At 42.5% G+C, this 13,780-nt stretch overlaps 1 protein-coding gene across 6 annotated transcripts in view; it reads right to left on the bottom strand.

Annotated features, from left to right (window-relative positions):
- Positions 1–5,976, bottom strand: part of MCM10 (minichromosome maintenance 10) — a 48,829-nt gene extending 42,853 nt beyond the window's left edge. For 4 of the 6 annotated variants that reach the window (XR_015543670.1, XR_015543672.1, XM_087398687.1 and 1 more), the window contains exons 1-4: positions 5,733–5,976; positions 5,208–5,432; positions 4,777–4,960; positions 4,614–4,688 (exon numbers count right to left, since the gene is read on the bottom strand). Coding sequence is in view for 4 of the 6 variants with exons in the window: in XM_087398687.1 (XP_087254813.1) it covers positions 4,614–4,688; positions 4,777–4,960; positions 5,208–5,432; positions 5,733–5,832 (584 nt within the window). In the remaining 2 variants the exon portion in view is untranslated. The remainder of the gene's footprint in view (positions 1–4,613; positions 4,689–4,776; positions 4,961–5,207; positions 5,433–5,732) is intronic. The other 2 variants (XM_087398688.1, XM_087398689.1) reach the window with 2 other exon arrangements.
- Positions 5,977–13,780: the final 7,804 nt, after the last annotated feature.

Below are 13,780 nucleotides of genomic sequence, written 5' to 3' on the forward strand. Positions count from 1 at the left end.
AAGTAACTAATGCACACTACCTTTGCTTTTCCAACAGAAAAGGTACCTCAACAAGAGGTGTTTTGCATTCACAATCTATGCCAGTACTGGCTGTCAGTTCAAGGCATATACCCACACAGTTGCCAAAGCATTATCAACTATATTGCCCTTTTCTGGCTGCTGCAGATGGCTTCAAAAGGCATCTGTTTTTCCCTCTTTTTACTGCTCAAAGGCATGCATACTCCTTTTTCTGCAAATCTCTGTTTTCTCTGCTTTTCTCTGGTTTTCTGCTACTTTTCTGACAGTAAAAGTCTGACAGGCAAGTGAAAATTAATAGCCAAAACTGTCTCTGCAACTGTCTTTTTTTTTTTTTCTTTTTTTCTTTTTTGAACAGTAACTGGATAAAGTAACGGGCTGGTTACACTAACCAGATCAGTTCTGTTCTGGTCTGGTTACATTGACAGACTAGTTAGTCTGTAACTTGGCCACTAACTTAACCAAACTGGTTAACTGGACCAGTCCAGTCTGGTTAGGCTGTCCTCTGACCAAATCCCTGACCAGGGTCAGCTAACTGCAGTTAGTTTGAATAAGGTCACACTAACCACAGGTCTGCCAGCCTGGCTGCCACGTGTCAGAGTGCCACGTCAGTTCTGAGCTGGATGCCACGTGTACTGCCACATCATCAGCCTGCACATGCTGCCACGTCAGCATCCACACGTATCTGCCACGTCAGCTCTGTGCATGCCACATGTACACCTGTGCCACATCATCTGCCCTGCTGGTTGCCACGTCAGCCTAAGGTTAAACCTTGGCTGGCAAAATCGAAATTCGTCGCGCACGTCCGTCAGCGTCGCACGAATACGAAGTCCGGCCAAAAATCTCCGTCTTCAGGATCTGCTCCTTCGCACCTTCTCCACGCCTGACCATATGTGGCGAAACTACATCTCCTGATAGTCTATACTTGCAACTTGACGCATAGCATCGGAAGCTCCAGGCGATGGACAAAATCTTCTGCTCACGACGAGTCCTCCGTATAAAATCCCGTAACTAATGCTTGCGTCGATTGCTTGTACTACTAAAACCAGATTCGCTCAGGCTTTCTAGTTTTCGTCAATTTTGGCGACTACCTCCTTTGCCCAGATATACTTGCGCCTGCACGTCACACTTACCCCGTACCAATACAAGGTCACGGTGGGTCCATGCTTTCTTTCTCTCCTTGTCTCTTGGATCGTCACAGTTTAAAGAAACTGTGAAGCCAAGCTCTGATACCAATAAAACCAGACGGGAGGGTGTAAAACAGCTATGGCTTCACTTCAACGACGGAATTTAACTCTCGAAAGCTCTCCCTCACTCTCTCTCTCTGAACATACACTAGGGCCCATGACAAATTGTCGGGCTGGACCCCCCCGAAGGTCTTTATTCATTTCAGAAAATCTATTACAGAAGTTCAGCTTCAAGCTGTCTCGTAAGTCCCCAAAACATGAAAAGAATTCTTCTTTTTACAAGAGCTTCAAGCCCCATTCAAATTGGCAACATGCCACTTGTCTAAAATCTAGACTAAAACCTATTACAAGCCTCTAAGGGCCATTCTGGAGTCTTCAAAGCTCTCGGTCACACGAACCGCTTCCTGGATGCTTGTCAGGCTCCCATTTCGCTTAGGAAAAATAATCCTTCCTAGTACCTGCAACAATTAATTAAAGCGCACCACCATGGTACCCATTAATTGTTAGCGCTTTGCATGCAAATAATACACTGTGGACTAATCCTAGTCACGGTGGGCGTCCCCACTGAACACATGTGCACATCTAAACAAATATATATATATATATATAAATAAATATATATATATTTTCTCTGGTTGACCGGAGTCAACACTCTTGATTATAATTAAAGAGCTTCGACCCAAGGTCAAGGCGCCTTAATTATAGCCAAGTCTCTCCAACCGAGGTTGGCACATCTTGGTTAACCGGGGTTAACCCCTCTTGGCGCATACCAAGTCTTGTTGACCGAAGTCAACACTCTCTGACCGTAGTCAGTTTTACTTGACTAGAGTCAAGTATCTTTGACCGTAGTCAATCCTTTGACCATTAAAATAACTCTTTGACCGTAATTAACACATATAAAACTCTTTAATTATGATCAAATAAATGGTCAACTGTACTTTGACTTAGGATATTTACATTGTGGTGACACACGTTAAGACATGTGATTTTACTTATAATTACAATTTTATTTTATTTTTTGTGTGTGCGTGTGTGTGTGTGTTGCGCGCACGTGCACACACATATATATGATTTGTAACTGATGGTTCTACGACAGTGTTCACATAGACCAGAAACACTTTCCCACCTTCACATATCTCCATGGCCATTTGGATGGCTAAAATCAATAGTCGTGGGGAAACGTCTCAAAACCAAGGAATGAACTTACCAATGGCTGGATGGTGGGATCCAGACATTTGGTTTGATAGTGGGGGTCGCACCACCAGGCTTCCCAGATGAGATGCACCGCCTACGCCGGGGCAACCCTAGTCAAGAGGGAAACCTTCCTATAGGTGGAGACAGAGTGGCAACACTCTTTCCCTTCTCCTTGTCTACTGCTCAGGGCCTGCTGATCCTCCCTAAAGCTGGGAGCTGTTAGCTGCTGAGGCTGCACTACAGCTGCAAAGGCTGATACTGAAATGGATGCACAGGCCCTCCTTATATAGGATTTAGGCCAACTAAAGTTGACGGACCAGCCAACCACTAGCAGGCTGACCGACCTGCCAACCATCAAAAGGGGAAAATCACTGCTGATGTCAGCCCCCCGTTGCACCTGTTGCTGTATCTGACTGTGCAGGCCATGTGGCAGTACGGGACCTGTGTTGCTGCTGCAGTCCTGCTATGGACTGCAGTGGGCTGCAGTGTTGCCACACAGGCAGCCTTGCCGTGGGTTGCAGAAAGCCACTGCAACTTGGTACACCATGACGTAGCAAGTTACATGACCAAGACACTATCATCTGCAGGCAATAAGTAATATATTACTTTCACAGATGATTGCACACGTAAGGTGTTAGCAAGTTCATGATGAAGATTGGCAATGCAACACATGAATGGCCTTGATTCTAACCTGATCCAAGTTGGTGCCACTTATTCAAGGACAACGTGGATCAGGACCTGGAGCCAGTGTGTGCAAGAATTAGATTTCAAATGCGCCTTCAATTTATTCCTGAGGGCTTCTACATGTGAATAGATGAAACAAATCTTTGACCAGGTTGCCCCATCTGTGAGCCCCCATATGAGGAAGACGAGGAGGCAAGACTCTTGCAAAATGATAGGGAGAGAACAAGCTAGCACGTGCGCCAATTTGTGTGAGACAAGGGCTGCAACGTGGCAGTAACATATCCCTAACCATGCATGGCTGGGTGGGGCTGCATGGAAGGCCCAGTATTGAGGGTTAGGTGGCATTCGTGGAATATTATTGGAGGAATAAAGGGCCGAATAAGAGGGTAAAAATGGGGTTTCATAGACCCGGATCTGGCCGACCTGAGCAACAGGCCAACCAGGGTCAAGTAGGAGTCAGTCGGAGCCAAACACCTTGTTGGCCAGATCTCCATAGGTCAGCAGCTTGTCGGCTTATTACAGACTGGGGTCGGCACGAGGTCCAATCAGCCCTCTAGTGGGTTGAGGCCAGCCCCTCCCCTATATAAGGGCACAGAGAAGCCACAGAGAAGCTACACTGAGAAGCCACAGAAGCTCCTTGAGAGCACACAGCAGAACAGAGGAGGCAGGCTGTTCGAGCAGCATAGCAGCCCCCCAAAATGGTGCCAGGCAAGAGCAGCTCTACGCTACGGGTGTATCCACAATGTTTTGTGTCAGACTTGTTTCTATGTTGGAGCATTATATTTCACCGTGTTTTGTGTCCGCAGCTGTACATACCTCTTCAGATATATTTGTTTGCTTGGCGTTGACTTGTTTACAAGTCATCTAGTTGAGTGTACAGCTTTTGCCCTATGAAAGTCTTCTGCAGCAGGGTTTAGGCCGTTAGAAAGCTAGACCCATTATTCTTACAACCTCACTGCCCAATACAATTTAATTCAATGTTCTTTTGTCATCTTTATGAGCTTAAGATAGCTGGTCCAAACAAAAAGATAACTTTTACTACAACAGGTGGTTCAATATTTACTGTATGAACTCAGTTTTAAATTGCACACATACTTCACATTTAAATGAGAATACATGTTGCATAGTTTTGAGCTGAATTTGACCCATTCTTTAAGTAATGTTCCAACTGCTTATTGCAAAGGTGAACATTTAATTTCCATATCTAAAATGTTTTTTTCCACAAAAGTCCTAAGAACGTACCTATATAAAAAAGGGGTTGAGTCTACAATATCATAATGAGACTTATAATAGCTAGACCCCAACAGATCCGAATTGGGACATGTGTTTCGGTTAATCTATGCAGCCAAAGCAAGCATATTTTGCTCTATTTTCCAGCTCGTCAGTGAAATCTTATCATTGCGAAAGGATTCTATTCAATTGAAAATCTTAGAATATGCATTGCATGAACTACCCTTTTCCAGGCTAGCATTTACGTGATATTCAACTGCGGTTGGATATTTCAAACTATCAGGAGTACAAAGTCTGGAATACCTGATTGCCTGAAGCCGAACAAACCGGATAGCTGATAGTCGGTTGCTCAAAGTTGCACTAGTAACCAGTGCGTTTCTGCAACATAAGCAACTCAACTAAAAATGCAAAGATAACATTTCAGATAATCAGAAAAATATAATGAAGCTGGCATACATAGCTATACCTAATCCGAAGCCCAGAGTGCAATTCTACGTCTATGCCATTAGCTATTGGACCCCGTGGCTGCCTTGCACCGAAACTGGAAGTCTTATGCACAGCAGTGTTTAAGGATGCATTGACAACCTCTCTAAAGGCCTCCATTGAAACGTTTTTGTTTGGCATAGATGTATCCTCGTCCGAATCATATCCTGTGCAAGCAAGGCGTGTTTTTTGGCACATTGCTATTTAAATCTTCAGCTCAGACAATGAGGCCATTTAAGTATATTATAAAACATGCCAAAACTTTCAATTGGAGAAAAAGTTTCTTTATGGCTTGCTTTGTGACAAAAGTAACACGCGGGCACAGGTTATGCAAGCAAGGCGTGAATTTCGGCACATTGCTATTTAAATCTTCAGCCAGACAATGAGGCCATTTAAGTATATTATAAAACGTACCCTTGGAGACAAGGTTATGGCTTGCTTTGGGACAAACCAGCGCGCGGGTACAAGTAGAAGCGAGACAAGGATCGGTATGCGACGTACCAAATACTTGTCGGAAAATTTCTTGCACTTTAAGACTTGCTGCTGTTTTGTCTGGTGAAGGACATTCAACTTTCCTTGCATCAGTGGCATTCCGCTGTTTCGCCTGAACAAAGCTGAGGCTGGCGGAACTCCTTTGGTCTGAAAGACAAGATTTAAATTTGCCAGCACACCAACAAATGAACATGGGCTTCCCAATGCAAAACGACAAGAGTCCCCCTAAAGCGGACTTTACTTGGACAATAAGGATTTTATTGGTACGTTACACAGAGCTTAGAAAAGGGTTGTGTTCACTGACTTAAAACATTTATGGCAACTCTCATTTGGGGTTATAAATTTAACCGAACGGAAAAGCCGCGGAAGCCAGATGTATTACGTGAACCGTGACAAATATCCAGAACAACCGATAGTACTGCTAATGCTAAAAGCTTAAGACCCAACTTTGCGCACAGATGTGCGAGGGCGAAACTGGAGGAGTCTCAGGGACGCGGTCTCCGTTCTGAAAAGCCAAAAGAATTTCCAGCTCTTCTTCGCTCTCCATCGCCAAAGTTTGGAGCAATTTAACTTTGACTCGCGCGATCGCAAGGGATGATCCAATAAACGTGATGGATGGAACAAGTTGAAGAACTGGCGGGAAGAAATAGATGAATGCCTTAATCCGAAAGTACGAGAGCCTCTTGACACCTCCTTAGCCTTGAGGATGAAAAGGTTAATTGAAATCGAAATTTGGGGTAGAGTGGAGTGGCAAGTGAGGTAACTGTGGCTAGATCAAATAAATTATGATAGTTGGATTCAATCTATAACTATAGTTAGGGGATTGATTTGATTTGACATAGAGTTTACTTGATAGAAGCAAGTGGCTTACACGTTTGGGGATTGATTTGATTTGACATAGAGTTTGCTTGATAGAAGCAAATGGCTTACACGTTTGTTGATGGCTAAGTTGCAACTAGAGCAAACGAGTAGTTGAGTTTCAGTTTACGGCTGTTTTGTTCATTGATGAGGATCATGCCTGTATACTGTATTGCATTTGCCGTATTGTTTTCTACGTTCAATTCATAGAGGATTGAGGATCAATGTGGATATCGATCTAAGCGGACTGGGCTTCGTCAAGCAAAAATATGAGATTCCAACTTTCTTTTGGTTCCCAAAAAAAAAAAACCCTAACACAAATTGGTTTTCTGGAATTGTTAGAGACTGTTTTTCAGGGATGTAATAAGACATGCCCAAGCAACAAGTGGAGATTTTGGAAGAAAGTGTTGTGTGTTTGGGATGGGAATGTGCGAAGCACTCTGGAAAGAGCATGTATATCGAGAGGATCTAGAATGTGGCACTGTGGAATTGTATTTGTGAGAATATAGCTAAGCTTTTTGACTATGAATAGGTTTAAGCATAAATAGGAATTGATAGTAGGCTATAAACTCTGTAGGAAGATTGCAGTCTATGCAAAATCGAGGTATTTTGCTTTTTCTTCAATGGAGTGTGATTGTACGTAGATTATGCATTTCTAGTAATGCTTATTTTTTGCATGCTATCATCAAAGACAAAAGCTATTGCATGAGTGCAATGAGCGAAATCATGAGTTGGCTGAGAAAATAAAGTTGTGCATGGCTCTGACTGTTGCTGCTTAGTTGCTTGCGACTAAGGACATATGGAATTCGCTTGCTTGCATTCATGGCCCGTTCGAAGTGCAACGAAACCATCTTGAGGCTTTGTTTAAAGTTGCTCCAGAGAAGAAATGAGAGTCTACTCTTTTGTGTTTTATTATACTTGCTTCATGGAGAAGTCTAATGAAGTGATTCACGTTTGTCTTTGGTGCCTTTTACATATTGACCATGTGAAGCTTGCTGAAAGCTTTGTTTTGAAAGATGGCACTTATGAGCTCAACATCAGCACTTGCTATTAATGTGTGGCTAATGAGATGTTGAGTCATTTTGTACAGAAGCAAGATGCCAAAGGCAGGGCTTAGAATGCTGCATTTGTGATTCCCGTTTCTTGTAAGCATACGCTATTGGCACACATAGATTATGGCTTGCTAGTACGTCTTGTTTGTATGCGTTGAGCAAAACTATATTCAAGGGTTCGATGATGATATGGGAGTTATTGTATGTCAGCATATCTTTTTGTATGCATTCCCATTCCGCATCTATTTGTAACCATGATATTTATTCGAGGACAACTGTGTCAACTTTTATGTGTCTATGCTCTAGCTTGCTAAGTAGAAATAGATGCTTAGAAGATGCATCTAGACCATGGTTGCAAATATTTTATGGGTCGAATGCAACTCTTGGCATTGTTAGCCCTTGGGATATATGTATTGTTTGCGCATTGGCTAGCTATATTGGAAATTGCTTCCATGTAATAATGTTGAGCAAACTTCCCCCCGCTTTGAATTTTTTTGTGATTCTATTAATGGTGTCCAGCTTGATGAGATTGCATTGGTATACAAATGTTGGCTTTCATATCGAGCTTTCAAGCATATTTTTGTATTTGGGAAAAGAACCCACACTATTGTCTCATGTTTTGTTCCACTTATGGTTTGGAATATGCCATCCACACCATTGACTAGTCCATCAGCAATATCTATATTTCCTACACATGTCTCAATTATCATCCCATGTTTTAAGGCTAGTGCTGTGTGCAACCCTGCTATTGCATGTGCATTCTTTGGTGCTTTGAGATGTTTGTTGCATGTTTTGACATTGTGTCGATATGTTGCAAGATGCAAGGTATTCCAAGCATCTTTTTGAGCACGTATAGATTATGAGTTTCTTTATGAGTCTTGGTGAAGAAGAGGTATGCCACCTCAGTGTTAGATATAGGCCTTCTCATAAATGCAATGCTCGTGTAATCCAAGGCCGCGTCAGCTTGTTGGGAAATTCTAATTCAATTGAGGATCTCTATGAATCTACCATATTTTTTATGCATTATTATTGTGAGCTCATAGTATCGGATTGTAGTTTGCTAGTATGATTGCTCTACGAGGCTAATTGGTTGAGATATCTCTTTGAATATCCAATTATAGTCTGAATCTGTGTACTCAAGTACACGCATGTCTCCTCTACCAAAGCAGATGCACATCTCCTTGGTATTCTTCAAGTACCTCATGATGCACTTAACTGCCTCCCAATGCCTCTTTCTTGGATTAGCCATATACCGGCTAACAACTCCCACTACAAATGCAATGTTTGGTGTAGTAGCTATCATAGCATACATAAGACTCCCAACCGCTGATGCATAAGGAACCTTGGCCATCATGGCTCTCTCCTCATCTGATTTGGGACTATCTGTATGACTCAGTTTCACATATGGAGTACTCACTACCTTCCCCCCCTCCACATTGAAACGTTGCAATACTTTTGTAACATACTCCTTCTATGAAAGCCAAAGGAGTTTCCTACTCCGATCATGCGTGATGCGCATACCAAGAATATGACCTGCAAGTCCCAAATCCTTCATATCAAAGGCCTCATGCAACTTGGCCTTTAATGCATCTAGCTCATAAGTATTCTTGCTAACCAATAGCATATCATCCACATATAGTGCCGGGAGTATCATGCTATTATCCTTAGCCCTTTTAGTGTAGAGGCAGTGATCAATTTCACTCCTTCTAAAACCTTAGGACCGAATGAAAGCATCAAAATTCTGATACCATTCTCTAGGCGCTTGCTTAAGACCATAGAGACTCTTCTTCAGCTTGCAAACTAAATGCTCTTTGCCCTTTTCTTCAAAGCCTTCCGGCTGCACCATGAGATCCCCATGCAAGAAAGTTGTCTTGACATCCATCTACATAAGCTCCATATCCTCTACTGCCACTAGTCCAAGCATGCATCTAAGTGTGGTCATCTTCACAATCGGAGAGAATATCTCATCAAAGTCCACACCCTTCTCTTGCTTGAACCCTTTAGCGACCAAATCGGCCTTGTACCTAAGCACATCGTCACCTGTGACCTTCATCTTGTAGACTCGTATACATGGCAATGCTTTCTTTCCATGTGGCAAAGAAACCAAGTCCGAAGTCTTATTCTTCATAAGTGAACTCATCTCTGATTGCATAGCATACTCCCACTTTCATTGATCCTCGCGCATCATAGCCTCTCTGTAGCAAGAAGGTAGAAGATCCACTTTTGGTTATGTGTTCACCTATGCAGGTGGTACAGTGTCGTGGATGTCTCGCGCACAGAAGTGCATTGCTTTGTCTACCACAGAGGCTGAGTATGTTGCAGCCATAGAGGGTTGCAAGGAGGCTATATGGCTTGATTGGCTAATGGGAGATTTGGGGATTCATACAAGTGTACCGACATTGCATAGTGATTCCATGAGTGCTATTCAGCTAGCACGGAATCCGGTCTTTCATGCAAAGACCAAACACATTGAGGTTAGGTACCATTTCATCAGGGAGGTACTTGAGGACAAGCGCATAGAGCTTGTCAAGGTTCATACAGATGATAACCCTGCAGATATGCTAATGAAGAGTCTACCTAGTCAGTGGTTTGAGTATTGTCGTGTATTGATGGGCATTGGATAGTATGCTCACTAGTTGTTCTCCCTTAAAGGCACATTGTCCTTTAAGTGGGAGGTTGTGGAGGTTAAAGGTCACTGTGCCTTTACCCGGTTATGTACAATACTCAAACACATATATAAATGAATGAGAAAGAAGATTACGGTGCTCTGCACCCACCAAAACCTTGTGTGGCTCTCTAATTCTCTCTCTCCCTCTTCCATTTTGTTTCCGTTGAGAGCACTCTCACAAACCTCATGGGTGAGAAAGTAGATAACCTAAGCACATTCTAAAAAATTTAAACTCGTGTTGTTCGATGAGGCATCTCTGATTGGGCAAAGAATGCTAATCTTGTTTGAAACTTGACTTCATTCAATCAAGTAAGCATCACATAGTCTACCCCTCGAACAAACCTATCAAGCAGTCTAGACACTATAGATGATCTTCTCAAGGGCATTTCAGCTTACTGTCCCACCTGCACATCAGCCACATTTGGCTCATCATTTCCACCGATAGATGATCCATCATCTACCCTTGATTGTACACCTGTGGGAGTACTTGGTGGTACCATTTCTTGCACATTTGGTGCATGGACAGCTTGCTGTCTATCAACATATGCAGGTGGATTCATGTCCTAGAAAGTGATTCTCCTCATTTCCACATCCCTCATGGGTGCCTTGTGCATCTTCTTCTCATTGAAGGCTACATCATGGCTATGTATGATCTTCTTTACTTCCAGATCCCAGAGATGATAGCCCATCTTACCACTTTCACCATAACCCAGAAAGATGCATTTCCTAGACTTAGGATCTAGCTTCTTTCGAAGCTCTTTTGGCACATGTGCATATGCCTCACACCCAAATATACGCAAATGAGAGTAAGAGGGCTTCTTGCCACTCCATGCCTCTTCAGGAATACCACCATCCAAACTCTTACTAGGTGATCTATTGATCACGTACACTGTAGTCTTCATTGCCTCAGCCCAAAAACCACCAAAAAGACTTGCATTGGAAAGCATGCATTGCAACCTTTCTTGAATGGTACGATTCATCTTTTATGCAATTGGATTTTGCTCTGGAGTACAAGGGGATGTGAGCTCCCTCTTGATCCCACGTGGATCACAAAAGTGCTAAAAGTCATGAGAGAGATACTCTCCACCATTGTCAGTCCGTAGGCATTTAAGCATTTCTATCTGACTGATTCTCAACCAAGGCCAGCCATTTCTGAAATATCTGAAACACATGACTCTTCCGAGCTATAGCATAAGCTCGCACTTTCCTAGTTGCATCATCAATGAATGTCACATAGTATTCAGCCCCGCCTAATGACCATGTAGCCATGGGACCACATACGTCTGAATGCACCAAATCAAGCTTTCTCTTTCTTTCCCCTTCTTTTATGGGCTGATTTAGTTTGCTTCCCATAGAGACAGTGCTCACAAAATTCAAAATCAGAGAAACTCAAATGTGGTACATAACCCAAATGGCATAAGAGTTTCATCCCATTTTGGCTCATATGGCCTAACCGGCAATGCCATAAAGAAGTGCTTGCTGCTCGGTTATTGCAACAACATGATCAAACACCCCTGATACATGTAAGGGATACGAAGTCCCACACTTGGCACCCCTGGCCAAAAGCATAGAGCCCTTCTGAATTTTCCAACTCGTACAACCAAAAGTGGTCTGAAAACCAGCATCATCTAGCTGACCCGTTGAAATGAGACTCTTTGTCAGCTTAGGCACATGTCTCACATTTTTCAAAATAAATGCAGACCCATTTGCAAAAGAAAACTTTATGTCACCTACTCCTACTATGTCACATGCATAGTCATTTCCAAGATGCACACAACATGTCTTTCCACTGTCATAAGTGGAGAACCATTTCCTATGGGAAGTAACATGGAATGAAGCACCAGAATCCAAAATCCAATCTTGAGAATATGCATTATCTGAAGTGGTAAGCAACTCTGCAGATAAATTAGACATGAAGAGAATGTCATTGTCACTATCATATGTGACTGCATTGATCTCCTCGATCTTCACTTTTTCTTTGTCCTCCCTTGGACTCTCTTCCTTCTGATTTGCACCCCAATTTGCATTCTTTTTCTTATACTTTTGCTCTCTTTTAAGCTTGTAGCAATACTTTTTCATATGGCCCTTCTTGCCACAATAGTGACACTCAATGTTCCGTTGCCTGGACTTGCTACGGGACTTTTCTCTTTCTCGAAACTTCCCCCTGGACTGTGATCTGCCCCTTTGCACATTTAAGGCTGCATCCTGCTTGTTGCCTTCCATTGACTTCTGTCTAATCTCCTCGGCCAACAAGCTACCAACCACATCATCAAAGTTCAATACTCCATCAGATGCAGAGTTACTGATAGTGGTACGAAAAGTATTCCATGAGGATGGTAATGAACATAAGAGAAATATTGCCCTCATTTTCACATCAAAATTCAGCTTTTGAGCTTGAAGCTGACTGAAAATGATATTTAATTCATTCAAGTGCAAAGCTATGGATACTCCCTCCTTCATGTGCAGCTCAAACAATCTCTTCATGAGATAGACTTTGTTTGAGGTAGTCTCTTTCTCATATGTAACACACAGCTTTTTCCATAAAGCTTCCGTAGTCTTTTCAGTGACTACTGTGAAATAAACTCTCTCCCCAAGATGAAGTCTAATGGTAGACTTTGCCAATGCATCCAACTCATTCCATTCATATGTGGACATAGCTGCAGGCTTAGCTGCAATCCCTTGCAAGGATTTATTTGCTTCTTTTGAATAAGCACGTTCCTTATCTGTTCTTTCCACAAAGAAAAGTTTGTCCCATCAAACTTTTTAATGCCGAAAAGCTCCTTTTCAGACATGGAAGAGGATGCCATGATGCAAATAAAGCAAAATCCCAAATGCTAGTGCCTGCAATAGAGAATCACACCAAATACCAGGTGCACCCAAATGTGTATGCCACAATAGAGTAAAATATCACCAAAACTCAAAGCTCAAAGCATCAAAAGATACAGCTGACTCATGTGCATGTACTATGCATCCATGTGAGCAAATCTGGCCCAAAAGAAAATGTCAACTGCAATGGCAATCCAAAATGCCAATAAGTGCCAAATAGCTCAAGCATAAACACCGTTCATGGGCATATGCATCAACAATATCTCATCCAAGAGAGCATAACACTATCAGTGCATCACCTGCAATGTGTCAAATGGCTGTCCCTCAGCATAAAATAGCATCCATGTGCAAAGCATCCATAAAAAATAGCATCCCACAAGGTAATCTGGGCCTATCAGCGCATCCAATAAGGATTGCAATGCATCCAAATGGCCTATAAATCATCCACTACAACCAATGCACACCAAAAATGAGCGCACATGGCTCAAACTATAGCCAGAGTGATTTGCATAAGGTATGTTCAAGAAATCATAGTCCCACAACAATGACCGCTACTGAAAATAGAACCTCAGATGCCTCAAAACATGGGCGCCATTGCATAATCGGACTCAGCAAGACAATCTCTGCAAATATCTCTCTTCTGCTAGAACTCCAAAATCCCAACCGATGAGTGAGAAATGGGAGTCAATACTTATCCACTGCCATGTGGCATAAATCTAAGGTTTCAAAACCTTAGAATGAAAAATGCATAACAGAGAAATGAAATCAAATACATAGAGATCTATAACTCTGAAAATACTCCACCGAATCATGCAAGAACTAACAAGTAGGGGTCTTTAGGCGTTCGAAATGCAATGGGACAGACGGTTTTGGAAACCGTCGTCCTAATCACTGGGTCCAATACACGGACTGAAAAACGTTTTTGGAAACTGAACTATTTGTAAAGTCCACTAGAGTGCGAATGATGAGCAACATAGAAGTTTTAGGACCTCCTGAGTCCACCGAAACTGATAGATCTACAAATGGTTGCTCCAAACTTGAGTTCCAACACTCAGACAGAAAAACGTTGAAACTGACACAGTGAGTCAGAA

Source organism: Dipteris shenzhenensis, chromosome 27 (genome assembly GCF_047967505.1).
Source record: "Dipteris shenzhenensis isolate YYH24624 ecotype China chromosome 27, Dip_SZ_1.0, whole genome shotgun sequence".
NCBI lineage: Eukaryota > Viridiplantae > Streptophyta > Polypodiopsida > Gleicheniales > Dipteridaceae > Dipteris > Dipteris shenzhenensis.